The sequence below is a fragment of the Phoenix dactylifera genome, unplaced genomic scaffold, assembly GCF_009389715.1.
Source record: "Phoenix dactylifera cultivar Barhee BC4 unplaced genomic scaffold, palm_55x_up_171113_PBpolish2nd_filt_p 000764F, whole genome shotgun sequence".
Classification (NCBI taxonomy): domain Eukaryota; kingdom Viridiplantae; phylum Streptophyta; class Magnoliopsida; order Arecales; family Arecaceae; genus Phoenix; species Phoenix dactylifera.
The window spans coordinates 133,459-160,313 of NW_024068135.1; the positions used below are offsets into that span (position 1 = coordinate 133,459).

The following is a 26,855-nucleotide window of genomic DNA, read 5'->3' on the forward strand; positions in this document are numbered from 1 at the left end:
TAGTGGGAGAAGAGTGTTTGTCCGGTTCACTTGTGCCACTTATCTCCGACTCGACGTTCGACTCCCTAGTTTCAGTGTCATAAACATAGGTAACACATACAATATTATATAGGAGACATATAGAACGTCAACTCACACATCAAAGAATCTGTCTTAATTTTCTTATATCATCATTCCAATTATACTCCAAAACAATTAATTCAATATAATTTTGCAATTTTTAGCAAATTAAATAATTAGGATTGAACTATATATGTATCTTGTTTCACGGTCTCAAGAGTAGATCCTAATCCTAACTAATGTATGATTTTGCTAGTCATTTTGTTTGTTGGGTTGGATTAGATCCAATTCTAATCTATGTTTCAACCATGATCAATTCTAATCCCTGGATGTGGTTTTAGTTTAGAGTATTATCAATAAAACCTTAAATATATTATTGATCTGTTTCCCTTCAATTCATCAAGAAAGGAAGAATTCAAGTTTTAGAAAGCCCTCATGATTCATTTTTCTTTATATTGCCTTCATATTTGATTGGAAATTCTCTTTAAGAAACCTTTCCTTTTTTTTCCATGAGAAAATGATGTAATTACATGAAAAAAAAAACAACTCTAAACTCTTTTCTTTGCCAGGAACCTTATCTTGGTTCAGAATTCTTTCCTAATGGCAGATCCAAAGTTCAAATCTTGGATATATTATTGAGAGAGAGACCCATGCTTCTCCATCTTGCCTCATTCGTCCAATTATTATAGTTCTCTCCATTAAATAAATAATGCAGCATATTCGAAACGTTCAATTCATTTTCTCATAATGATTTCTTCCCTTCTATATAATTTTCACGTCTTATTACGCAAGGATCATGAACTCAATATGCAATAGACATTACTCGTCTACTATCAAGCTACTAATGATGCAATATAATATTAAAATATATGCTTTCTTGCTCAAATTGATGCCCATAGGAAAGGTTTCAGAAAATAGAATTGTAGGCTCCGTCATTTGACACTTCCATGTTGGTTGATTCACTCAGATCATGGAGCAAACGAAGGCGTAGGAGCAACACTTGATATTCTCTCTTGTCGTGACGAGGATGCCATAGCAAGAGTGGCAGACAAATAAGATTCCAACTTTTCAACAAGACAATCATCGATTGCCAAAGTATGCCTAAGACCCAAGAATTCAAAGATAGAAAGAACCATGGGATTCCATGTCACAGATCACACCCTCTTTTATACCAAAGTTTGTATGCTGCATTTATGAAAATGGCAATGATATAATAGTACGGCGCATTTGCACAAGGTATGCAAACTGCATTAAATGGTAAAGCTCATAAGTCTCTCTCCAGATCTCACAAGATTCTGAAATCCAAATTGAACTAGGTGATGCAGGGGGAGGAAGACTTCTTCTGCAAATGTTTAAGCTCAATGCTCAAGGTACATCTAAAATGGTTCCACAAGCATCAAGACATTTGGATCAATTGCAGCAACGTGATCATGGCTAAGAGAACAATACAAACGATCCACAACTTCCCAATGTATTGACCTCTTCATTATTGACAATTAAAATGGAAATAATCCATGTGAGTTCTTAAAGTTCAGACCATAAGCTTAAGCTGATAGGTAGATGGACCTGCTATATGAGAACTCAAGCCTGAGGAGGGGTAATATCTGAATTAGTGGGTGTGGAGGTACAAGAGGAATGGTGTTGTGCCTTCAAGACCATATTAAAATCCAACCCAAAGGTTTAAGCAAACTTTCTACCAATAGGAGCTCTAATGAACTGGTCCAAATCCATTATAAGACTTCCTGTACAGCCGGCAAAAAAGCAAGTGCCGAACTTTCTAGTAGCATTTTCAGTCTCACAATCTTGGAACTGACAAACAAGAAACCTTAATTTTCATATGTTTTTCATAAAACAAATAACACTTAACACCATAAGCTCCTAAGAACAAGGTCCAGTCTAAACGGTTCTGCAGGTATGAAATGTAAGTACCATTAGCAGCAACCTCATCTTGGTTAGAGAAACCATGTACATAATCCTCAAACAACCTTGTCATCTGATACAACAAAGTGTTACTAGATTTGACCATCATGACAGATATGATGATGGTTTATTTGCCCAATCCAGACTGGGATAGGATCTCTTAAAAAAAATTGATGGTTATCAAAACTGTCACTAGCTCCTGTAATTAAAATAACGGGTAGCAGTAGCAAAATCAAGATGTTACAACACAAAATTAAATTTCATCCTGAAAATCAAGATGTCCATTATAGATATCATAACAGGGAGCCTCCAAACAGCTGTTACAAAATTATGACAGTCATTAGTTTTAAACATGTTTCCGGGTCACACTCTGCCAGTGCAGAATACATTCCATGAAATTAAAAATAAAATGTGTCTTAAGATCAGTTAATGGAAGCATGTTGGGTGCCCGAACATAGAAGCGGGTCTGTTTAGAAAATAGTAAAAGAACACTCAGGAAGCGGGTGCAGGTATGAGTTTCAACAAGATTTGGAAGTACGTACACCACTTTAAATGGAGGATTCCTGCTATTAAGTTCTTAAGTAATCAAATGTATGGGAATGTGAGTCTAGCTAATTAATCATGTGACCTATTATGTGCTCGCTATAACATGAATCTGTAAATACTCTTACCAATACATTTTAGAAAGGCATGTATAGACATGGTCAACAATGATGAAAAGCCATTATAATAGCTGTTATAATGGTATCGTGGTCATTAATTTTGAGCATGCTTCCAGGTAACACTCTGCAAGGGTTGTTAAGGAAATAACTTGCTAGTATCAAATGCACTCCATGATATTAAAATGAGATGTGTCTTGAGTAATTTAACCTAGAGGGACAGAAAGGTAGTAAAACTAATATCTAATTCCACAAATTGTAATTAACTACCTATGATTGCCTCATTATATCATGAAAATGTCATTAAGCTCTTACAAGTAGAGTTCATTAAAAGCAATTGCAACATGGGTGTACAATAGTCATTACAAAGTTGCTACCACAAGTTTTCACTATAATATTTTTGCCACTATCTGTATTACTTGGTCACACATAAATATTTTGAAAAAACTAGCAACTCAGAATTCAGCCAGGGAAAACTGTGACCACTACCCTGGATGGCTGTCTTGCTTGCTTATTTCTCATTTCAAATATTAAAAAACCTCAGGCTGTGTCATGACGCCGCAGGAAAATTCTGTGATTGGTTCTTTCATTTGAGATGATTGGTTAGAAAAAAATGGGCCAGTTAGGTTCTTACCCACCTTTCTATGGAACTCCCTACAATTAAAACAAGCAATAAGATAAACCATACACAGCGTACTGTAGAGCAACATACCAGATCCAAAAAATAAATATCCTAAACTTAGCTCCATCTTCGCCGATCTTCTTCTTCATCAACTGGAGTATACCAAACTGGCCGTCTCTTTTGATTGCTCAGCCTGTAGTTCAAAAACAGTTCTTCATCACTTAAATCCCTTGTTGTCACCAGCACAATTGTCTTTAAGACAGCTATATCACCCTTGCAATCACCAGAACCACGAGATCTAAACCAAAAGGTTCCAAATCTCTTCATTGTAACATTCTCTTCACTTCCAAACACAAGGTTAGGAATATAGGGTCTCATCTCCTTCTCGGTTATTGGGAAATCATATGGGCAGAGCATGACATTTGGAATTGTTCCTTCTGGTGGATGGTTGGCAAAATGGCCAAAGGCAAGAGGGTTCCGACGCTCAACTACTTCATAATTTCCTTTGTAATTGCTTTCTAATGGCTTGCTAAGCATTCTCCAGAAACGGTCAGAGCGCTCCTCAATGTCTTTGGATGGATTTGGCCTGAATCCTGGCTGGTAAAAGCCATCCCATACTTGTCGAGTTTCACCACCTATACCCCACGGCTGTGCGTTTATAACAATCCCATCATACCTTGTAATTAAGTAGGAGTTGGAAGCATCAATTCTCGGGTACCCAGGAATATTCTGATAATAAGCTGGTGAATATATTACCCCAGGGTAGAAGGCTATGACAGCTCCAACATCAGCCTCTCCAGTTATGAATAAACCTTGGCCAGCTTCCTCATGATGAATTTGAGATGGTTTGACTTCAAGAGTGTAACCAATGTGATCCTTCAGACGTTGTGATAATTCCAGGCGGGTGAGCGGTCGTGTTTCGGGCACAACCTGTGCTGCAAAACACTGGAAGTTAGTTTATGAAGCTATGACGTGTTTACAATTTCTCCACCGTGGATAAATGGAAAAGAATCTAACCAAGAATAAAAAATGTACTTTTTGTTTGACTAGACTATAAGATTAATTCATACAATCTAACTATGCATTTAATTTCTAATTCAGTTAACAATGTTGTTGCAAGAGAAGACAAATTTCATTCAGCTTGAAGACTGCTTAGATTATAGAGGAATCATGATACAAATTGAGTAAGAATGGTTTTAATCTGACAGTTCATTTCTAGAACATCGTCATGATTACCATATGCATCTATACAAACAGAACCAAAACATGCACCCAAGTGACATGATGAACCGTGTAAATCATCACCTTGGATCACCCACCATGCAATCTGGCAGTAGGGCATCACTCATGCTTATTCTCTCGAAGCATAAACAAGAGTTCAACTAGAATCCTACCAGGTTAAGTTTAGCCCAAACATCAAACAAAGCAAATCACTTTATATGCTATTCAAATTAAAACTCCAAACAATTTATCGTAATCAACATCATTAAAGTATTAAACAATACAAAGCAAACGTTTAATTGCAATTTGTTTGAATAATACAAATGACATAAAAGGTTCTAATAGTAAAATCTTGCATTCATGAGCTAAAGTGTAAAGAACATTTCTTAAGCATCAACTGATCGAGATGTGTCAACTTTGTTTATACAAACCAAAACAGTATTTACAAAATTGATATACAATACATTTTATTTATCTTTTTGCGCAATCGGATGGCAAAAATCAGCTGGAAACAAGAATAAGAGGCTCTAATTTGATGGCAAGTTGAGCACAATAAAAAATTCAACATGGTAGATTGAAGGCCCAACCTGAAACAATAGAAAATCGAGTATATTTCTCTCATTATTAAAATCTTCATCATCACTTGTTCAAGCAAGAATATGAACCCTAATGAAGTTCTTGAAAGTCGAACAACTGAACAAGTTTAACACAACAATATCAACAAGAATATAAACCCAGACAAAATGAACAAAAGAAAAATCCAAGTACACTACACTTGAAGAGACAAATGTTAGAAAATTTGTATAGATCATCATCTTAATCGAGTGCCACATTGACAAGCCCTTTTCAAGAAAATAAGCCCAATCTAATTAATCGAACACAATTTGAAACCATTTTCCCTTTGTTTCAAAGACAATGCTAGCAAACACTGAGATCAAAGTATCAAAAATGATCCCTTTAGTTTGAACCCATCACCTTAAAAACATACTAAGGAAAAGCGTAGATCTATCCATCATTACAAAACCACAATACAAGAAATTGAAGCAAATAAAAGTTCTAGATTAACAAATCACTTTTTATTAAAAAAATGAAAAGGGTGTTACCGTGTTAGGTTGGGTCAGGTCCAAGTGTGGGTTATAAGGTCCATCCAGTCTTCAGGTTGGACTCAGGTATGTTAAAACCTGCACTCCACCCAATGGCGAGGTTGAATCTCTCAAAAGCATTTAGATACTAAGTACCTAGGAAGGAGGTTCTAGAGCTACTTTTCAAAGAGATTCTAAAGCAGTCATAGCACCCTAGGAGAATTTTTCTGCTACCAAAAGCCATTAAGGGCTTGTTTAGTTGGAGGTAATTTGGCATAGAAAAATAAATCCTATGTCAAATTCCCATATTTGGTATGAAAAGTGGATAAAAGAGATGGAAAAATAAATGATGGATCCCATGCCTATTTTTCTAAGAGAGAAGGTAAAACAAATACCACCAGAGGGTGGTATTTGTTTTTCCATGCTAGATTACTAAACTGAGATAATCTAAAAATAACATTTCTTGATGAAATGCCCTAACTTATATTATATTAATATTATATTAATTATATTAATAAATTAATATATTAATATATTGATTAATATTTTATAAATAATATATTTTATATATTAATATATTTATTAATAAATATTAATTATTAATAAATAATTAAAAATCTTTATTAATTATCAATAAATCTAACATTGGATTTATTAACAATTAATATATTTATTTATATACCAAAACATACTAAAAATTTATTTACAATAAAAAATATATTTTCTAATATATGTATAATTAATTTAAAAATATACTCATGTAAATATATCTCAATATTCGAAATAGCCAATATTGACAGCATTTATATCAAGGACTGCCGTACCGGCTGGTACGGGCCGGTACGTACCGATCTGGAACTAGACCGGTACCGAAACCATGTTATTTCCGGTATCTCCCGGTTTTTTTAGCAGAACCGACCGGTACGAAGCCCGTACCGATCGGTACCGGCCGGTACCGCTTGGTACCTGCCTCGTACCGGTGCGAACAGGCCGGAATGATTTTTTTTTTATGAACCACAGCGCCGCGAGGCGCGTGGTTTCTGAAACCACGCGCCGCGTGTGGTTTCCCAAAGAAGTGGCCACGGGCTACTTCTTTGAAAAAAAAAAAAAGCTGTACCTGTCGGCCACTTCTTTCTTTTCACAACACAAAAGAAGTGGCCTCTCGGCCACTTCTACTTCAGCCTTTTCAAAATAAATCTTGATGGCCGAGCCCGGGAAAGATTGGCCTGTCTGCACCTCGCCTTCCTCCTCACTCGTTCGGTTATAAAAACCGAACGAGAGGCTCTGTCCAGAGTAACTCAAATCGAGAGCATTCAGAGAGATTAGCTTGTCCAGAGTAACTCAAATTCAGTGAGCCTCTGAAGAGTAATCAAAGACGGAAAGATTTTAAAGATAGCCCACAAATTGAGAAGAAGGTCCTGCCCAAAAAATCCAGCGGAGACTATTTAAGGTGCAGTTTTTTTGTCCTATGTTATTTCATTAATTTTGTTAATAAGTAACTTAAAAAAATAGTTTATAAATTACTTAAAAAATAAAATAATGCGAAAATTTACTTTATTAGCTTAATTTTTTGATAAGTTGTACATTTATGATAGAAATGGAGCCATCAAGAAAAATGAACCCTACAAACCGTGATATTGGCTGGTCTTATGGGCGAAGACTTGGAAGAGAGGGGCAACGACACCGGTTTCAATGCAACTTTTGCGACAAGGTTTTCAAGGGAGGAGGGGTAACCAGATTGAAGCAACACTTAGCCGGAAATTCCGGTGAGGTTGCTACGTGCCCGAATTGTCCTAGCGAGATTCGTGTGCTGATGAGGCAGAATCTCGTTAAGATCAAAAAAGCGAAGGAGATGGCTTCCAAGAAGAGGGTGGAGGTCGATCGCCGAGCGGCAGAGCCACTTTCCTATCACTCTAGGGAGCCAGAGGAGGTTGAGGATCTAGATGAGGAGGAGGCAGATATTCAGGCGGCCATGCATGCAAGCCTGGATGATCGGTGGCAGCAAGAGGAGGTGGCCACACATAGGGCTCGATTTGGGCCCTCTGCATACGAGTTGGGCGGCGGTTCTGGGAGCACTAGACAAGATCCAGAGTTCTTGAGGGCAACTTCAGTCAGGGAGGGCGTTGGCAAAGAACGTGGCCGGATTGCATTTATGCTGGGTAGTTTTGGTAGCCGAAAGAAGTCATCTAAAGGCATTCCACAAGGAGCGACAATTCATGATGTAGATCCGCATGCTCTCCCCAGCAGAGATTGAAGGCAGCAGAGGGTAGACACAATGTGGATGAAGGATAAGAAGAAAACTACGTGGCGAGCTATTGGATCCTGATTTCACTTCAGCCACATCCCAGCGAATGTGGCAGACAATACATAGTACAGGTCTGCCATTGCCGCCATACAAGCTGCCGGTCCCGGTGTAGTTCCTCCAAGCCCGAAGGACATATACGGTGAGCTTCTTGACAACAATAAGGAGGAGTTGGAGAATTGAATTGACTCCTACAAAAGCAAGTGGCCCATATATGGACTAACCATCATGTGCGATGGTTGAACCGGTCCAACCAGGCGGAGCATCATCAACTTTCTGACATACTGTGATGCGAAGATCTTCTTCCATAAGTCGGTTGATGCTTGGGCTTATGTGCACAACACCACGTACATGCTGAAACTTATGGAGGATGTGATTGATCTGGTAGGAGAGGAGAATGTCATGCAGGTCGTCACTAATAATGGGCCGCAATATAAGGCTGCCGGGTAGGTCTTGATGGAGCGGCGACCATATATTTTCTGGACCCCATGTGCTGCACATTGTATCGATCTCATGTTGATGGATATTGGAAAGATCCGTAGGGTGCAACAAACGGTGGAGACAGCCCAACGCATTACCAAGTATATTTATAACCATAACTAGGTCCTTTCACTGATGAGAAAGTATGCAGCAGGAGAGATTCTGAGACCAGGAGTCACACGGTTTGCTACCAACTTCATCGCACTTGATAGCATACTCGAGAAGAGAGGAGCCCTACGTCAGATGTTTACGAGTCCCGAGTGGTATGATAGTAGATATTCTTATGCAGGCACTGAAGGGAGCAAGATAGAAGACTTGGTGACGAGACAACCATTCTGGCAGCGGGCTACTACAATAGTCAAGGCTATCAAACCATTATATGAAGTGCTGCGGGCCGTAGATAGCGAGATCTACCCCCAGATGGAATTTTTGTATCACATGATGGTCAAGGCAAAGGATCAGATTATGGAGGCAAATCCAGCACATGGCCAGTCGTACATCAACATCATTGAGCAACGGTGGGGAGCGCAAATGGGTAAGAAATTGCATCTAGCAGGTAAGCTAAGATATAATTATAGTAACAATTATAGTGATGGATATAATTATATAATTATGCTAAGATAGTCTCGTATATGTGCAGCATACTACCTAAACCTCCGGTTTCAGTACAGCATAGATGGAATTGGTATGGATGAAACACTTCTGGATGCTTCGCGTAATGTGATTTACAAGATGGAGCATGATCCAGAAAAAGCGGTCCTATGTCTTGAAGAGGTAATTATGATTTAGTAATTACCAGCATGTGTAAGTATATCGGCATCTTCAATTATTAAAATGATTTTCTTATGCTTATTTTTCACAGAGCAAATTATTTAGAGAGGGCAGCTATAGTTTTGGCCGAGCGGCTGTCGTCAGCAAACACAACATGAATCCAGGTACATGACATATCAGGAAAATATTCACCTGGTGTTACTTAGTTACTATTATAGAACTATCATACATGTAATTTTCATAAATATTTTTGTAGCTGAATGGTGGGTGCATTTTGGCGGGTCCGCGAGAAATCTAAAGCGGATAGCTATCCGGATCCTCTCCCAAACAGTCTCCTCTAGTGGCTGTGAGCGCAATTGGTCCACCTTCGCCCTTATCCACAGCAAACAAAGAAACCGTTTGACGCAAAAGCGCCTCAACGACGTTGTTTATGTGCATTACAATTTGCGGTTGAGGCTAAAGTGCATCCAGGAGGAAGTGGAGCTCAAGTATACATATCCGATTTACGGGACCTTCACCGCTGATGATGATGATCCACTACTCAGCTGGCTTGTAGGCCAGCAGCAGAAGCCCGAGCTTAACGAGCCAGAATCGCCTCCACGACCAGCTAGCTTCATAGCCACCGAAGCTAGGGTTGATCCAGAGCAATGGGCTGAGCGCAATATTCCACGCACTCCCAGAGCTGATCAGCTGCAAGCACAGGGAAGCCTGTCACCACATGATTGGTACGAGACACCCTCCGAGAGAGCTGATCGAGAGATGCTCGGCAGACAAGGGCGATATAGCCAGACAGAGAGGGCCAGGAAAGAAAAACAAAAGGTCCCAATGGAGAGTGTCGAGGAAGAGACTTGGACTAGCAGCGATGAAAGTTCTGGTGGTGATGGATCTTCTAGCCATGGAGGGAGCGGAGGACAGTATGGTACTCATGAGACACAGCCGGAGGGTGGTCTTTATTTCACCGATGAGTCCCCATTTACGGGTGCTACACAGGATACGGACCACGGTCGACCACCTGATAGATTTCATGAGGATATCATTGGATATAGAAGACGGGCTCCTCGAGGTCGTTCAGGAAGACAGGATACGACTGCAGATCCGACAGCATACGGATACCGATTCTATTATCCACAGCCTCAGCCTAACGAATATGCATATGGTGCATTGGATTTTGCTTCCGCCATATTTGGATGGGCCTCTACACAATCAGAGGACACCTCTCAGAGCCAGAGCGTGAGCGAGAGATCCGACAGTTCTTATAACCTGGCGCGCGTTCCTTCTGATTGGGTTGATTTGCCTCCTCCTGATTATACTTATGATCCGGATATCTACGAGAGCCATCGGCACTCGTCCCGATTTTATATATCCAAGAGTGCTTTAAATGTATGTAAATGATTGTATCTTAATTTGAAGATATTTTATGTGTATCATTTTATCATTTGGAATGGGAGGAAAACATAACATGCATCATCTATATTTCAAATTTCAACCCTAAATTTAAACATAAAAACATCAAAAATCATGGAAAAAGCAATAAAAAAACATCAATCTTCACTTAATTTAAGATCCAACAAAGACAACATTTAAAAAAAAATTCAGATTTTTGGCTCGTGGTACCGGCCGGTACGGTACCAAACCGGTCCGGCCGGCCACAGGTACGCCGACCGGTACCGGTACGGCAGACCTTGATTTATATAAGTGGTCCATAAATGGCCAACACATGAATTGAGAAAAAAATATTATTACTTGAATTATTTATTTAAGGACATTATTGAAAATTTGAAAATATTTCCATATAAGAGTAACTCCAACCAAACATAGTAATCTTTTTTCAATATTATTTTCCTAAAATAATTTTTCCACCAGCAAAATATGATAAAATTTATTTTCTCCACAATTATTTTTCTACATAAATAATTCTTAAGAATCATCAGATTCTAAGATCTAACATACCACAACCAAACGAACCCTAAAAGTTAGACGTTGAAGCCACCAAGCATATGCACCAGAGTTGTTATAAATTCTGAAGGTAGGATCCACTCATACACAATATAGAATTTCATAAGATTGTGAAAATAGACTTTCAAGGATCCTGTTAGGATGATCAAATATGACATAGCATTTGATGACAGGTTGATAATCTCGAACGAAATACTTACTTGCATTCCTCTTATTTTTGCTTGATTTTATTTATTTACTTTGGCATCCCAAACCTATTGTTTTCACCTTGCATAAATTGCAACAAATAATAAGTAAAACTAGTACCTTACGTTCAAAGTAATATGGATAATAAGCCCTAAAAAGGTGCATCATTGTTTAAACTGATTAAACTTCTAGAGATCTCAATGCTCACATTCAGATTCTTTTCCTTCTGAGTCTAGCAATTTTTAACACATCTATTTGACTAGGAATGTACGCCACAAAGAAAATTTCGGAGATGCTAACATGAAATTAACAAGCCAATAAATTGCATATTCAGTGCATAAGGTCCTCACAACTACTTACCAGACTGTTTGGTAGATGCCACTCCTCTACCAGTGGCAAAACCCAGTCCACTCCATCGAGAGCCATTCTGGAGCTGTGGAGCTGAACTAGGCGAATCAGGGATGCTTTTGAGATCACAGATAAGAATGTCATCCATTGACCTACATATGTTTTTAATTTGAAGATGTATGTTTTCTTGGACTTGTTTCTGCTGATCAGCAACAGAGGCTTTGCTTGCCATGTCAATAATCTCATTTACATCCTTTTCATCAGCATTTTTTCCCAAACGATTATAGCTGAAATTCAAGACCAAGGATGAAAATCTATTTAACATAACACAAAACAACTGTTTAACAAAAAAACAAGCTATTTTAAAAATAAAATGAAATTAAACATAATTTTGGGTGTATTTGGATAATTGCATCTGGGTTTAAGTGAAACCCAGTTGCAAGAGGTGGCAATTTCAGTTTTGGTTTACTGTAAAAAATGGACGACCATGGTGCACAAGGTTTCTGCCATTGCAAGACCAGGGGAGAGTCAGATGTACGCAGCCTTACCCTCATATGGAGAGGCTATTTTCGTGTTTCGAACTCATGACATCCAGGTCACAATGTAACAACCTTATCCTTGCACCAAGGTTATCATTTCATCAAGGTTATCATTGCACCAAGGCTCAGCCTCTATTTTTAGATTATTGTATATGGAACAAAATCCTATAAATCAAATTACAGCAGAGGTCCTTCTACAATATTTTGTCTTATGGCCAAATTTGTCTGCACAAACTATTGCAACTGGAAAAGACTTTAGAAGCACCTTTATCATGGGTTTAAGTTCCAACAAGGACAACAGTTGGTAAAGACATAACTAATAGTACAACCAAATACAGTTACAATTCTCTATTACAGGCAAATATACATGAAATTTTAATTTTATTGCAACTTCAAACTCACAAAATCAAACACTGGAAATGTGGTTGCAAATGCAGCAACTACAACTGCGTGTAACCCCAACTATATGCATTCCCTAGCTACAAATATCCAAATGCACCTTTATAGAACAAGCTATGGTTACGAGGGTGAAGCTCCATAATCGTAATCGCAGTCCTGTAAGCTTGCATGAAAATTGAGGAGCTAAGAATAGAATCCATCACATCATTCAATATATATTAAATTGTAGCATAATTACCCTATAAAAAGTTCAAGAAATCGGGCCACAAGATCATATTTAAAGAACATGTTCAATAGAAGGGTCACTTTGTGTTGTAGGAGATGTAGGACTTTGTTTGATCTTTTTCATCACATTCAAACTAATAAAATAGGAAGTGGATCCCTGCTGAGATTCTTGATAACTATTAAGCAGCTCACTTAGCATGGGTAAGAATAAAATTAGTACTATTGTAGAAGAAGCAAATTTTCATAGATCAAAACATCAGTCCATAGTCTTTTGTTTTTCCTCCTTTAAATAAGAAAGAATAAGAGCTTAAGAACTAATTAAAATGGATAATTAATTTGGAATATTGAATTCTTAGAAATAGTGGACATATTAAAAGTAGGGAAATAGACATGTCTCATGCTGGAATATCGGATAATTTTCTTTCTTGCACTAGACAAACCCTTAAAAATTCAATCATTCTCAGAACCTTAATTTCCCTCATACCCTCATAGTTTCTCATGCTATAAATTATTTGAATCATAGCTCGCGACTAGTGTGTACTGCTCCATACTGGATGTACTGTACCGTACCAATACCAAACCAAGACTCAGTAAGGAGGGTATACTAAGTCTCCATATGGAGGGTGTACTAAGCCTTGGTATACCGAACTGACCTCTGTACTGAGCATGCCAATACTGCATCAGCATAGTACTAGTACAGGGTCCAGTACGAAGATGGCAAACCTTGATTGAATTCTAATGCAACTCACTTTTTCTAATTTGACGGTAAGTATTGGGCAATTCAAATTAATTTTGACTGTAACAGGATTTCGATTCATCATGTAGAATCATGTAATGTGGTAAAGAAGCTCTAGAAAGATCCATGCACAGAATCTATGGTAGAATTAATCTTTGTTCGAATTAAACTGAAGCCACCACTTTAGTGGACTATATCTTGAGAATTATGAGGACCAAGTTTAACTTCATTGTATATGATACATGGTAGCCCATGTCTTAGGGCTATTAAAAGAGTTGTTAGAAAGACTAAATGAGTCTTATGGTCAAGTTTAATGAAAATAACTATATACGCTTCATGAGTGTGCGGTTTATATTATTTTTTTCTTTTAGGGAGAACCACAATACACCTTCTCGCAGCAAGATCATATTCTGACTTGGAAGATTGTTTATGAAAGCTTCTCTCTCAGCAAAACTCAATGTACTGCAAGATCCAAGATCCCTGTCGGTTAGAATCCATCAACCTAGTTGGTACAAACCTATTACTCCTAGCAGTATGGCTCAAGATCTTTATCAAGAGCAGCATGCATTAGGAAAGAAACTAATTGGATGCTTCTAGCTATCCCTATTATTTTTAATAACTTTTTTCAGCAATAGAAGCTACATATACTTTTAGTTAAACATTAATGACTTGAAAATTAAATTTTCAATATCTTTCAAGCCTCATATAAAGAATATCCCTTGGTTGTTATCCAATGATCGAGTATCAGAGCAACTGCCAGCATGTCATATCCTAATGGGTGATTTTATGTGGAGGTTCACAGACAACCACTAGGGTGGTCTTTCCAGAACACAATTAATAAAAATGAAATAAATTTGCAATCTAAATGAAGTTAGTCCTAGCCTAACATGCCCATCATCAAAGAGCAGAACAATATCAAACTGTTTACCCAAGCAAATTTAAAAATGATTGCACAAGGCAGAAAAAGAATTTCCAAACCATAACAGGGATTTACATAGATAAATTGATTAATAGAAGATGAACATTTGCAAAGAACAACATTTTCAAAGAAAAAATTGATCCAACTAAGATGAAATTACTTGGGAGAAATGATTGAGGATAGTATTCAACTAAGGATAAATCAAACCAAAGTGTCCATATTGACTTCAAAGATGTGAATGAATAGTATGAAAATTGCTTCATCGAGAGATAAACACTGATAATGGACTCAAGCAAAAGTTACAAATCATTAAGATAAACATATCTAGAAGCCTGAAGCACGGACACATGATACGGATACGCCAAGATAAAGATACGCCGATATGACAAATCTTGAAAAGTAGGAGACAATATGGCTAGGATACATTAAGAAATATAAACACATACACGCAAACACATATATCTAGTTTATCTGAGAAGTATATGCAGTGTTTTTAAAATCTTGAAAAAGTAGAATACTTTTAACACAAGTATCGAACACATCTGAGAAGTATCAGGTGTGTACATGTATCCGATATGGAGACAACACGGACATGGCATGTGATTTGAAGTATCCATGATACCTAGGTAGAAGTATATTTTACTCTCTTCTACAAGATGTTACCAAAATAGAAAGAAATCACCACTTCATCCAACTATGCGGATAAGTGAGGCTGCAAGAAAAGATTGTGTCAGGAATGCTCTCAATTTGCAACAAGTTCTTATGCAAGATGCCACGTAAATTTGCTGCCAATTTGTCTTACTACTCAGCAGGATATTGTAAAGTCAATACAAAATGTCAGCCCTTGATTGGCATAGCCATGATAAGCTATAGTATAATGCCTGGATTTGTGGAACTATGAGAGAGATAGACCTAAGAAAAACTAAATGAATGTCATGAGAAAGGGTTTGAAGAATTGCATTAACAAAGAATGTGGCCAAAGACAGGTTCACAAGCAGAGCTGCAAAATTGGGTAAAGGCTCGTTATCATAGAGGGGGATCAAAAACAAGAAGTCTTTTTAGAAAGAATTTTGCCTAGCGTGCAAATGCAGTCCCTTGAATTAACTGCATCCTGGAATTCTTGCACATTGTCACATTTGACCAAAGGCACACTACGTGCACTCAAAATAGATACATAACTAAGACAAGCAATTGTCGGATTTTTTGGCACACCCTTCCTTTTTTATTCCTTCTGACTAGTCCTCCAATTTCAGCTCCTTGTCAGCTAGCTTAGCTATGGTTAAGCCCCTTACAACTATATAAAATACATGATAGCAAGATAAGAAAAGTTACTAGTTAGCACAGAGCAAATTCAGCCAAAATACGACTGCACCTGACCTAGTATAAAGAAAGAGACGATTCACATCAGCTTCAAACTGAAGATGTCTTGGATCTCGAGCAAACAGGGGACTTCTTGCAAGAGTTTTAACAGCCTGAAATTGGATTAAAAGAGAGAAGCAAATGAATAAGAATATATCCACAAGTTGAAGACATATATATAGAGCAGCTCATACCAATATTCATGAATCTAGCACATGTTCTACCCAATAAGAATTATTGTACTATTAGTTTTCAATTAATTCTGGTGAAACTTTATTGGAGCAAAACCTTTCACAACAGTTAAATCCATACAAAAGCAGCATAAATTAAGGGGGGAACATTTAAAAATTAACTGCAGATTATAACAATAAAAAGCAAGTAGAAAAACAGAAAATCCTTACAATGCTTAAACATAATTTCCCAAACATTTGATGCACACATCCCCCCACCACTTTTGTTAATAAGCCTTTGAGGTACATGAGTTCTTAAACAACACCCAAGTGTTTATAGCCACGAAAATCTCTCAGAATGAAGATTCCATTTTCCTTAGTGCCTTACATGGTCTGACGAACCGGCCCGTACCGGCCGGTTCGGACCGGTCTGGCCTGTAACCGGTATGCCGGAGCAGTGGAAACCGGTACGGGCCAAACCCAGCAGGAGCCAGGAAAGACGAAGTGAAGGAGAGAGAGAGAGCGGGGAAGAGAGGAAGGGAGCAGAGGCCTCTGCCACCCGCAGAGGGCCGCGGGGGGCCGGTGGAGCCCGCGAAGGGGCAGCGGAGCCCGTGTGGGGGGGGGGCGGTGGTGAAAAAAATTTAGGGACTTGTAAGTAAAGTCAGCAAATCAACCGGCAAAATTTGGAGATTTTTAAGTGAAGTCGGCAACCGATTTACCGACTTCACTTAAAAATCCTCAAATTAAAGCATCGCAGCCGCGTCTCCTGTTTCAAAAGAAATAGAGGAAGCGGCCGCGGCCTCCGCCGCGCCTCCCCCGCCCCCCCCGGCCTCCGCAGCCCTCCGTGGGTGGCCTCTCCTCTCCTCCCTCCCTCCCTCCCCCGCTCGCTATCTCGTTCTCTTCTTCTTCCCTGGCTCCGGCAGGGAAGAATGTTCTAGTTCAGTACAGGTTTAAACCGGTCCGGTAGGTGACCGGTTCGCCTACCAGTATGGCGAACCTTGGTGCCTTATATTGTGATCTCAGACTTACTTAAAACTATGCACTGTACAATCCATAGCATAACATAATCTCAAGATTGTTAAGTCATGGCTTTGACTCTTCGAAATGGCTAATGGTTTCAAAAACTACCATCAAAATTCAGTTCGATGTGTGCATCTTAGAAACAGTGCTGAATGGCTACTAAATTCAGCATGCATCTTTCATCAATTGATACATCTGATTCTAATATATATTATCAGAAAAAGATCCTTAATTTTCTTTTTTCATAGAGAGTAACTAATATTTAGCTTAAGTTTTTATCATAGTCAAAGAAATCCTAGAACATTAGAGAGAGGGAGATGTTCCAATTAATTACAGAATATTCATCCAAGTAATATATGCACAAATTTTGCAACCTTATCTACATTTTTTCAATTTTGAACTTTACACTGCCACTATCTAAGCATTTTCTGTTTCCAACATTTTAGTATCTTCTCCAAATCTTGCCAAATTACAAGCACGTTATGCTATCAAATAAGTTCTAAATCTTATTCATAAAACTATGCTCAAAAAATGATATTTCTAAACTATCTTTTCCTTCAGAAGTTCTTGCAGTAGCTATATATTGACTGCTCAAGTTGTCATTCAAACACAAGCTGCTAACATCCATTTTATTTTTAGAACAAAGCACTACACCACAATATTGAATTACTAACATAAACTATTTCATAAATCAAGAAAAAGGAAAATGAATGTCTTTGCACAATAAAGCATAAGATAAAATACAAGGTTTTGAATACAGGTGGAATGGCGGGGCACTCTAACACCTTGAGTGCTAGAATAGGCACCATCACGAGTGTCGAGATGGGACGAGTCAAGAAATGGATCAGGATAGAATAAGACATCCACCATCTCGAGTGTCAGTACATGGAGCAACCGAGATGGCCCTATCCCATGGTATGTGAAGCCTTGGTCAATTAGAAAGTTCTATTGCCATGTCATTAGTGATTTTATATATAATGCATATATATAGGCATCAAAAAACTAAAACATGCTAGTTGGAGCAAGTCTCTTCAATCTATACTACACATTAAAAGAAAGCCTAGTGCTCTCCCAGCGAGCCACATGTCAAGCATTCTGCATGTTTTTTTTTTATTTTTTTGGTTGGCCTCTTATTGGTTAATGATGCGGAGAGGGACGCGCGCCCTCTCCCGCAGGTTTTTTCCCTTTGTTTTCTGGTGACTGCAGCGGGAGTTCGGCTCATGCCACCCGCTACATGTTGTCCTCCATACGCCATCACGTGCTTTCTCAGCACACCACATGTCGAGCAAAGGATACATCGTGCGGCTTTTTTTTGGGCCTCTTCTTGGTTAGCAGCACACCAACCTCTCCTACGGATTTTTTTCTCAATGACTATGCTGGGAGTTTAGCTCACCCATCACCCATGAATGTGCTACGTGCCGTCTCCCACTCACCAACACAGAGTTGACTACTCCATCCGAGAAAAAGAAGTCGGGATGCTTCTGCCATGCCCCTGTCCACCCTTCTCATGCCATCTACTCCTCAACACCCTCCATATCCCCACACCTCCTCTACAGATTTGCCTCTGACTGCTCTCCATTCCTCCACACACATGCCCCTCTGATTTTTCCTCCCTTAAGATCCACCACCCCCCTTTCCCCCCTCTAGTATGTCTTTCCTCATCGCCAAAGGGGGTTGCCAGTGTCAGTGGAGGGGAGAAGGAAGGTGGTGAGGTCGTCGAAGAGTAGGCAAAGGCAGCATGGGAGAGAAGGCGGCCTCAAGGGAGTCGTGGGACTGGAGGAGGGCGCGGAGGACATGAGGGTCGAGGAGGGCAGCATTGCAGAAGATGGTGGTGGCTGCGGGTTGGCAGGAGAAGAGGCAAAAGAGAGTGGTGGGGCCGTCGAAAAGAAGCGCTACATCTTCTATGAGATCATTCAAGGTGAATCCCTTGCTTTCAAGGTATCAGCCCTGTTATTCTCTTTTCTGATCATTTTTTACGCTATTTAATGCGAGTTTGGGTTAAAATGTTAGTTCTTTTGTGGATTTTATTCTTGAAGTTTGCTTTTTTGGGGAAAATCTGCTCCCTTTTTGCAACAAACCAATAAAGTTGCTCTTATCTCTAGAAAACTTGGTTTTTTGTTTTTAAAATTTTAAGTTAGCTAATGTCCTATTACTTTGCAAGGTAATGTAGTTTCTTGCTCTAGAATTATGGTTCTGAACGAAGTAGAAAAGCATGAACATGTTTCTTTCAACTAAAATGTTTTGTATATTTCTGTAGTTCAATGTATTTTTTTGATCTACGTAGCACTAATGGTGTAAATTTGCTATAACTGGAATCAAAGAATTAATTTGGAGTCTTGAAGAATTTTTAAACCCATTTGAGCAATGGAGAGAGGGTGGAAAATGGGTAGAATTTTTTCTTGAAATACTGCTACTTTAACAAGAAGTTGTGGTGAAGTAGTTGTTATGATGGTGGAAGGGACAGTTGGTATTACAAACTTCATAATACCAAACACGAAGGAGAAATATTGACAGTGTATGTTGATGCTTGCAAGCTTATAAATATGGGAAAGGATAATACGGATAATGGAGTTGAGATGTTGGGAGACTAAATGGTGAATAATTATTCGAGATATAGAATGTGTGGCAGTTTATTGTAAGCCTAGGTTTGATATTAGGAATTAGATGGCATATGATAAGAGTGCATTTGCTACCGTCCATGGGCATTCTAGAGGAAAAAGTTGGTACCGATCAGTACGGAAAATCTTGTTTTGACTACACATCACAGTTTGGTGGTAATGGATCTACCACTAGCAGTGGATTTTATTGCCAATCTTTTTCGTCTTTTTTGGTCAATAATTATATAGTGAAAATGGAGCAAAGTACCTAAAAAAAAAAGTGAAGAAAATGACCCTCCAGATATGCTATGCATTTATGTCATACTAGGATTGAAACGTAGAGATAAAAAGTATGGCGCTTAGCACATACAATAATGGATGGCTATACATTGATAAACAAGGCTGATGCCTTATCCTGTATAGAAGTAAGTTACATGCCTTTCTGATTTCTGATGATGGAGAAAATATGCTCTAATATTCTATAACTATGCAGTGGAAGATCAAAAGTAAAGCTGTTGGAAGATCATGACATGTATGTTGAGTTTGCAAAACAACTGATTGGATGTGATTAGGTACGTACAGGTAATTCTTGACATTACTATAATGTTTCAAATCATTATGTGTTTTCTATTATTTTATCATAAATAAACAATTCCTGTTCTGCTACAGAGGTTTTGTGACCCAGAAGCTTTACTGATAAATCTTGATGCTAAAAAGAAACGTCCTCAACACTGTTGATAAAATCAAATAGGTGCTGGAGATAACTATTTGCTTTTATAAATTAGATCGTAACAACTTTTGAATTTCAGCTTCTAGAACTTTTTAAGGTTAGTTTCAATATGTATGTTCTGTTCTGCACTTTATGGAGGAGAACTATCACCCACTTATACGAAAGGTATCTCAATAGAGCTTTTTTGTAGAATTGGTAAATTTGTTGTGCTTTTAGAAATATTGAAATATTTTTAACTGCAGGGTCTTAGAGAAGATCTTTCGCTGATAATTGAAAAGCATCGGAAAGGATGGCCTAAAGAGAGCTTCAACGTACAGTGGTGATTTTTGCCACTGCATTGTGGTATTTTATTTCTGAAGGTACTGTTTTACTTTTATAAGACATTGTTTTGTTATATAGTTTGAGTATGGTGGCTATGGTAACAAACCTATCGATGCTGAAGTTGCAATGGAAAAGAAGAAGAAAAAGTACTCTCCTGAGGTATGCTATTAGTGCCTTCATATCTGGCAGATTGACACAAATTGATTGTATTCTTTCAGCTATTCATAAGGTGAAGCTTTGCCTTTGCTTAAGTCCCATTACTTAACACTTCTTTCATTGGTTGAGAGTATTGTTGTGATGTTATTTGACTGGTGATATCTCTTTTGCTTCGTCATGAGAGCGAGAAACAGCCGGTTGGCTTTTGCATTTTGTACTCACAAGGTGTGCATAGAATGGCATATGTCATTGTCTGCCTTCTTATATATGTCATGACAAGCATGTTGAGTTTGCAAAACAATCCAAATGTTATGGCTTATCTATTCTTGGAGGTTGGCTACACAGATCATTAGAAACAAACAAGTGATTGTGCTATTTTCTTCAACAGTTACCCGACTTTATTGCACTCTCAGAAGCAAGAAAAAATCGCATGATTAACTACAGAATCCAAATACTTTACCATTGCAAGCAATGCCTCAAAATTAACATGGCACTCAAAATGAACTTAAGACTGCAGCATACAAATTATTGCCTCAAATAGTCATTCTAAATTGCACATCCGCTACCAAGAACACAATGGAAATTAACAAGCGAAAACAAGAACGGGGAGGAAAGGGGGCAAGAAAAAGAAAAGAAAACCATCGCCGGATTACTTCACATATTATGCTTTGGCAACACAAAAGCTTACAAAAAGAGGGGGGGAAAACACATAAACGTATAGGACCAAAACCAGAACTAAAGCCCTTGTAAAACCCTGAGGAATCGAAGAGATCAAAACGAACTTAGAGAGAATGGGTAGTCACCTCCTGAAATTTCTGGAAGAGGAAAGCCATGGAATAGATTCAGAAGATCTGATGATGCTAAGGATGATCGTGGTGTTCTTGAGAGACGAAATCAGCCACCTCTTTACGACCCGGGATAAATAGCTGCCACACGGAAGACGGCGTGTGCCCCGGCGGCTGGGATGCCTTCCTCGGCGATCGCAGGTCCTCCCAAGACGGAAACCTCTCGTCTCAGCTAGTATCCGGCAGGTGCAAAGCACGTGCTAAGACAAAATGGACCGGATCCCTGAGACGAGGAGCTCCGCCAGAAAACCTGACCTGATGGCAAATGCCGCAAATCCCTCTACCGTTGTTATAACTTCAACCTTCCCTATTCTCCAAGAAAAAAAAAAATCAAAGCCTATGTCTAAGTATATAACACAAAAAAAGAGAGTAATTTTTATATTTTTGATTGACAAAAAAAAAAAATATTCAAAAATAGCTTTTATTTAGTTGAATATTTAATTTTCTGAAAAAGTTATATTTAGCTAGTCACTCCAATAGTACCATGTGGGTTGGATATAGAGAGTTGCTCCTGGCATTCCGAGGTATTTTGTTTTTTGATTTTATTGGGTGCATCCGTACTCGTCCGGTATGATCCAACCGCTTTAGAAAAAAAAAGTTATGTAAAATATTTGTCATATCTTTAATAAAAAGAAAGTTCTTATTCCATTCTATCTTTAAGTTTAAGAGTATTTTTGGAAAAAAAATTATCTTAATTCTTAGTAGGTGGAAATTATATTTTTTTCATGTCCCATATTAATTTTTCTTTCTTGTTGAAATCTACTTTTTCTATTGAAAAACTACTTTTTCATTTCTCTTTTTCAAAAAATTAAACATTTGTGTTGAGTTCATGACTTTGTTGCATCTGTAGTGAAGTCGATATAGTTGATTGGGTTTGATATGATATTTATTTAAAACGTGCTTGGGTGGATTGTTGGTTTAGACATGAGTATTATGTACCTATAGAGGTTTACCAATGGAGAGTTCTAAGTTGTTCTGTTATAACTTGATTACATCATGGGAGGTCTGCCTTCACTGGAAGCAAGCCATTTTTCTTGTTCTTAATTGATAGAAAATTTAATTGATAGTTGTTGCGGGGACGGACGCTTTGGCCGGAGCCTCATGCAACAGTTAGCCCACATTAAGCTAGCAGAGAAAGAGGACTGCGTTCCTCCCGAGGTATTGTCCGCTTTGGGCGCTCCGGCCCGCGCGTCCAGCGCAGACGGGGGGAGACTGGTGCCCTCACGGTTTTGTCCCACAAAAGGGCCCTCGAGAGGAAAGGATTTCCACCCTCCATTTAAGGCACAGAACCTTTCCGCTACTAGCCGATGTGGGACTAAATTCGGGTGCACCCCCCCCACAACATAGCCCCCCTAGCGGGAAGGTTCCTGTGGCGCCTCCCAGTCCTAGGGGGTAGTCTGCGGCAAGGGGCGCGGCCCTTCCTCTAGCGCCAATCTGTTGCGGGGACGGACGCTTTGGCCGGAGCCTCACGCAACAGTTAGCCCACATTAAGCTAGCAGAGAAAGAGGACTGCGTTCCTCCCGAGGTATTGTTCGCTTTGGGCGCTCCGGCCCGCGCGTCCAGCGCAGACGGGGGAAGACTGGTGCCCTCACGGTTTTATCCCACAAAAGGGCCCTCGAGAGGAAAGGATTTCCACCCCCTATTTAAGGCAGAGAACCTTTCCGCTACTAGCCGATGTGAGACTAAATTCGGGTGCACCCCCCCCCCCCCCCCCCCCCCCAACATAGTACTTGCCGGAACAAATTATTCCTAATATTTTGTAATTCATTATACTCAACGGAATAAATAAAATAAGACTAAATTTTGCTTGGCTCCAAATTGGCTCCTGCATTTAGCCTTAAATGTTGTTTGATCGGACCAATTGAAATCAGAAGATTAAAGATTACTTTTTTTTGTTGATTGGACAACATTTCCCTTGTTTATGTGAAGAAAAAACAATTTGAGTATATGAAATAATGGTAGGCTTTGCTACAGTACTCTAAAGATCTTTTGCATCATTTTACCTCAGCTCAGTTCGATTTAACATGGTTGGATTTGATTTATCCACCAGCAACCGGTTGTAGCCAGTTATGTGCATGGTTGGTGCAGTAAATATATCAACATGCTGACTTATTTCGAAATAAAGTTCGTTGCTAGTTCTATAATTATTGTGAACTTCAAAGGCATTTTAGATGACTTTTTTTTAATACTAAAACGGGATAAATCAATAAGATTAGAAAATAACAAATCATGGAGTGCCCTTGGCAACTATTTCTCTCCAACCTACAAGGTGCCTCTAGAGTGGTAGGTAACACAAGAAGCCACCTAGTCTACGGCTCCGTTGGCCTCTTTGAACATATGCCTAGCCTAAAAGGCCACTCTATCTCTCACCATCGTCCATATATCTCGAAGGGATGGCCTCTCCTTCCCCTTTTAACCCCATTCGCTCCCCTCTCTTTCCGTTTACCATCAGAACTGGCTCTCTGTTCTCTTTCTACTACCATGATGCGGCTGAAGAGGCTCTCAAAGAGGCTGGACCTAACACAGATCGAGCTATCGGCACTCACTCAATTTGTATGCAAGATGAGCCTACAGGAGTGCCAGCTGACAGCACTCAAAATTGTATTTCCTGCATCTTCTCTTTCCTAAAGTCTCTTTTCTTCATCTATAGCGCCCTACCGCTACAGATCAAAGCACGATAGCTTAGCCAAACCAATCCTCACTTACCGACCCTTTGATGGTCACTGCTAACCGCTTTTGGTCCCAAAGATTTTTGGTTGCTGTATCCAATTATTCACTCGGCATCGACGACTTGGGCTCCTAGCTTTTCTCCCTCAAGATGTCCGAGACCGAGGCTCTCACCCGGGCCTCTGCCATCTTGCCGAGCTCAACTGCAAACCCCTCTGGAACTGCGATAGCATTGTCGGCATCGCAACCATGCACACCCTCGATCGGCATCCATTTCGTCAGTCTCTTCCTCCACCTCAAGAAGGGCCTCCCCCTCGGTGGTGGCCTCGGCTCCAGTGCCGTCGTTGCCGCCGGTGTCGCCATGATGATAATGTCGCCCTCTCGATCATGGGAAGCTTCATCCTCAACCAGAGCTATGATCCACTCGAATTCCTCCAGTTGGAGTTATTGAATCTCTCTTTTTTTTGTTGGTTTGTTTTCTTCTTATGCATGGGACCAAATGATAAGATCGGAGTTTAGTTTTCTTGTTTCTTTCCATAAACAGTGCCCACTCCATCCTCTTTAAAACTTTTAATTCTAAATTTATATATGATAATTTTTTATGATGATTTCTGATTGGTTATTCATTGTGTTTGACTTTTTGTTTTTTATGATGGAATTCTGAAATAGATAAAGTTTGGTTCTTCATCCATGAACATGAACACATTTTTGGAGACTAACCCTGCCATACCTCGGGTATCCATTTCTTCAGGAGATGTCTGTCTGAGCTGATTTGTATCAGAATGGGTGCAACTTTGGTTCTACATCCATTCCAGCTCTAAAGATTTTGTTCAGCACAAAACACGGTTTCACTCTAGGTGAGCATGTGAGAAACTATCTTAACCAAAATAATATTATGCAACAATAATATTGGTGAGACATATCTCCAGCCATAATTGTTCAAGTATTTAATTAGAGTCTATCTACAAGAGACTTGAGAAAGAAGGAGTATTCTAATCCATAAGAGACTTGAAAAAGAAGGAGGATTCTAATCCACAAGAGACTTGAAGAAGGAGTCTTCTAATCCACAAGAGACTCGAAGAAGATGGAGTTTTCTAATCTATGCCCCCATAAAAGCCATAAAACCGATGGATATCACATGCTTATTTATAGCCTAGGCTAGAGACCCTTATTAGGTAACCAAAACCTCGTTAGTTTTCTTCCATCGAGGAAACTGCCTTAGGCATAACTATATTTAATAGGAAGTTTCCTACATAACTACATTTGGGATCGAAACAGAAGAGGATGCTTTCCTCCTCTGTCCGATCCCCGGGCATGGGATAAGACTGCCCCCAGCCGTGGCTGGTGGGGACTTGTCGGGCCGGTGTAAACAGCCAGCAGCTGTTGAGGGCCACTGCAACCGACGAACAACCGGTCGGATTCGCTGTTAAGCCAAACTCATCTTCTTCCCCTAAAATCTTCCATAAAAATCCCATTCCCCCTCTGCTTGATCCACCATGAAGCTCTCTCCTCTCCTCCTTCTTCTCCAGTGACTGGTGTGCCACCTCGGCCAAGTGCCACCGTCAAAATTTCTTCCTCCTCTCTCTAGTTTTCCTGGCTGCCCTATTTTTCTCCTCCTCCCTGTTTCGAGCATCATCGCCGCTAGCCCGCCAGACCGGATATCCTCGGCAAGATCCACCACCCGGGCCACACTCCGGTGAGCTCCTTTCCTCTTCTTCCTTCAATATTCCCTAAGTTGAGCCTTAATTTCTGATCCAACACAGTGCCTTGGTTGCTTACTAATCGACATGTTCAAATACTTTCACCAATTGTCGTCGGCTACTGTTGGCTGGTTAGTGATCCCTCATCACTGTGACTGGACTGCCATCACCCACCCCCCAACCTCTTTTCCTCCTCTTCCCTCTCTTCCTCGTCTCCATTCTTCTTCATCTTATTTTTTCTATTTTTCTTCCCATTTTCCCCTCATTGTAATTATTAAAAAAAAGAAAAACCCTCTTTTTCTCTCTCTACTTGACTTGTGGACCATATACATTAATTGATCCGAGTCATCAACAGATGAAACCCAAAGTTCCGAGTAAACCCAGGCCAAATCTCTCTTTTCTTATATTGGTCAAATCGGACTGAATAGGCTAAGTCCTTAATTAGACCAAAAACTAATTTGATCAGGCCCGAAAGCTCAACTAGCCTGATATCGTGTATCTCTTTCTCTCTCTAAGAAGGACCGAGGAAATCTTAGTTTAAGGCCATGACTCTCTTTGCTCATATCTAAGTTGACCCAAGGTGGAGACCCTGCACCATCTTGATATCCGGGTGGCTCCAATCTTATTATACTTTCTCTATTTTTCAAATCTAGATGTATGACTGCCCGGGACTTGGAGGAGTGCTATAGATCTTTTGAAGATACTTTCAGTTGTTGGAGTTCTACTCATACTATTTAGACTAGTTAGAATATTTTATTTGATTTAAGTAAATAATTAGCATATGTTAACTTATGTCACTTTGGAACCATTGTAAAAATTATTTGAATAAGTTCTTGATTAAATAAATTTTTAAGAATTATTGATG

At 39.3% G+C, this 26,855-nt stretch overlaps 1 protein-coding gene across 1 annotated transcript; it reads right to left on the minus strand.

Moving 5' to 3' along the window:
• Window positions 1–2,895: 2,895 nt before the first annotated feature.
• On the minus strand, window positions 2,896–21,919 carry LOC103711937. The gene is made up of 4 exons (XM_008798261.4): window positions 21,582–21,919; window positions 15,803–15,897; window positions 11,620–11,894; window positions 2,896–4,196 (listed from the first exon to the last, which is right to left on the minus strand). The coding sequence occupies exons 1-4, from the start codon at window positions 21,609–21,611 to the stop codon at window positions 3,379–3,381; spliced, it is 1,218 nt and encodes a 405-aa protein (XP_008796483.2). The 5' UTR covers window positions 21,612–21,919; the 3' UTR covers window positions 2,896–3,378.
• Window positions 21,920–26,855: the final 4,936 nt, after the last annotated feature.

What these genes read in the sequence shown, in the direction of transcription:
- LOC103711937 (XM_008798261.4), bottom strand. Translation starts at nt 21,611, where the DNA reads ATGGCTTTCCTCTTCCAGAAATTTCAGGAG. An exon ending in TCTTCCAGAAATTTCAGGAG is followed by an intron (nt 15,898 to 21,581) that starts GTGACTACCCAT and finishes ATCCAATTTCAG; the next exon opens with GCTGTTAAAACTCTTGCAAG. An exon ending in CGTCTCTTTCTTTATACTAG is followed by an intron (nt 11,895 to 15,802) that starts GTCAGGTGCAGT and finishes CTTGAATTTCAG; the next exon opens with CTATAATCGTTTGGGAAAAA.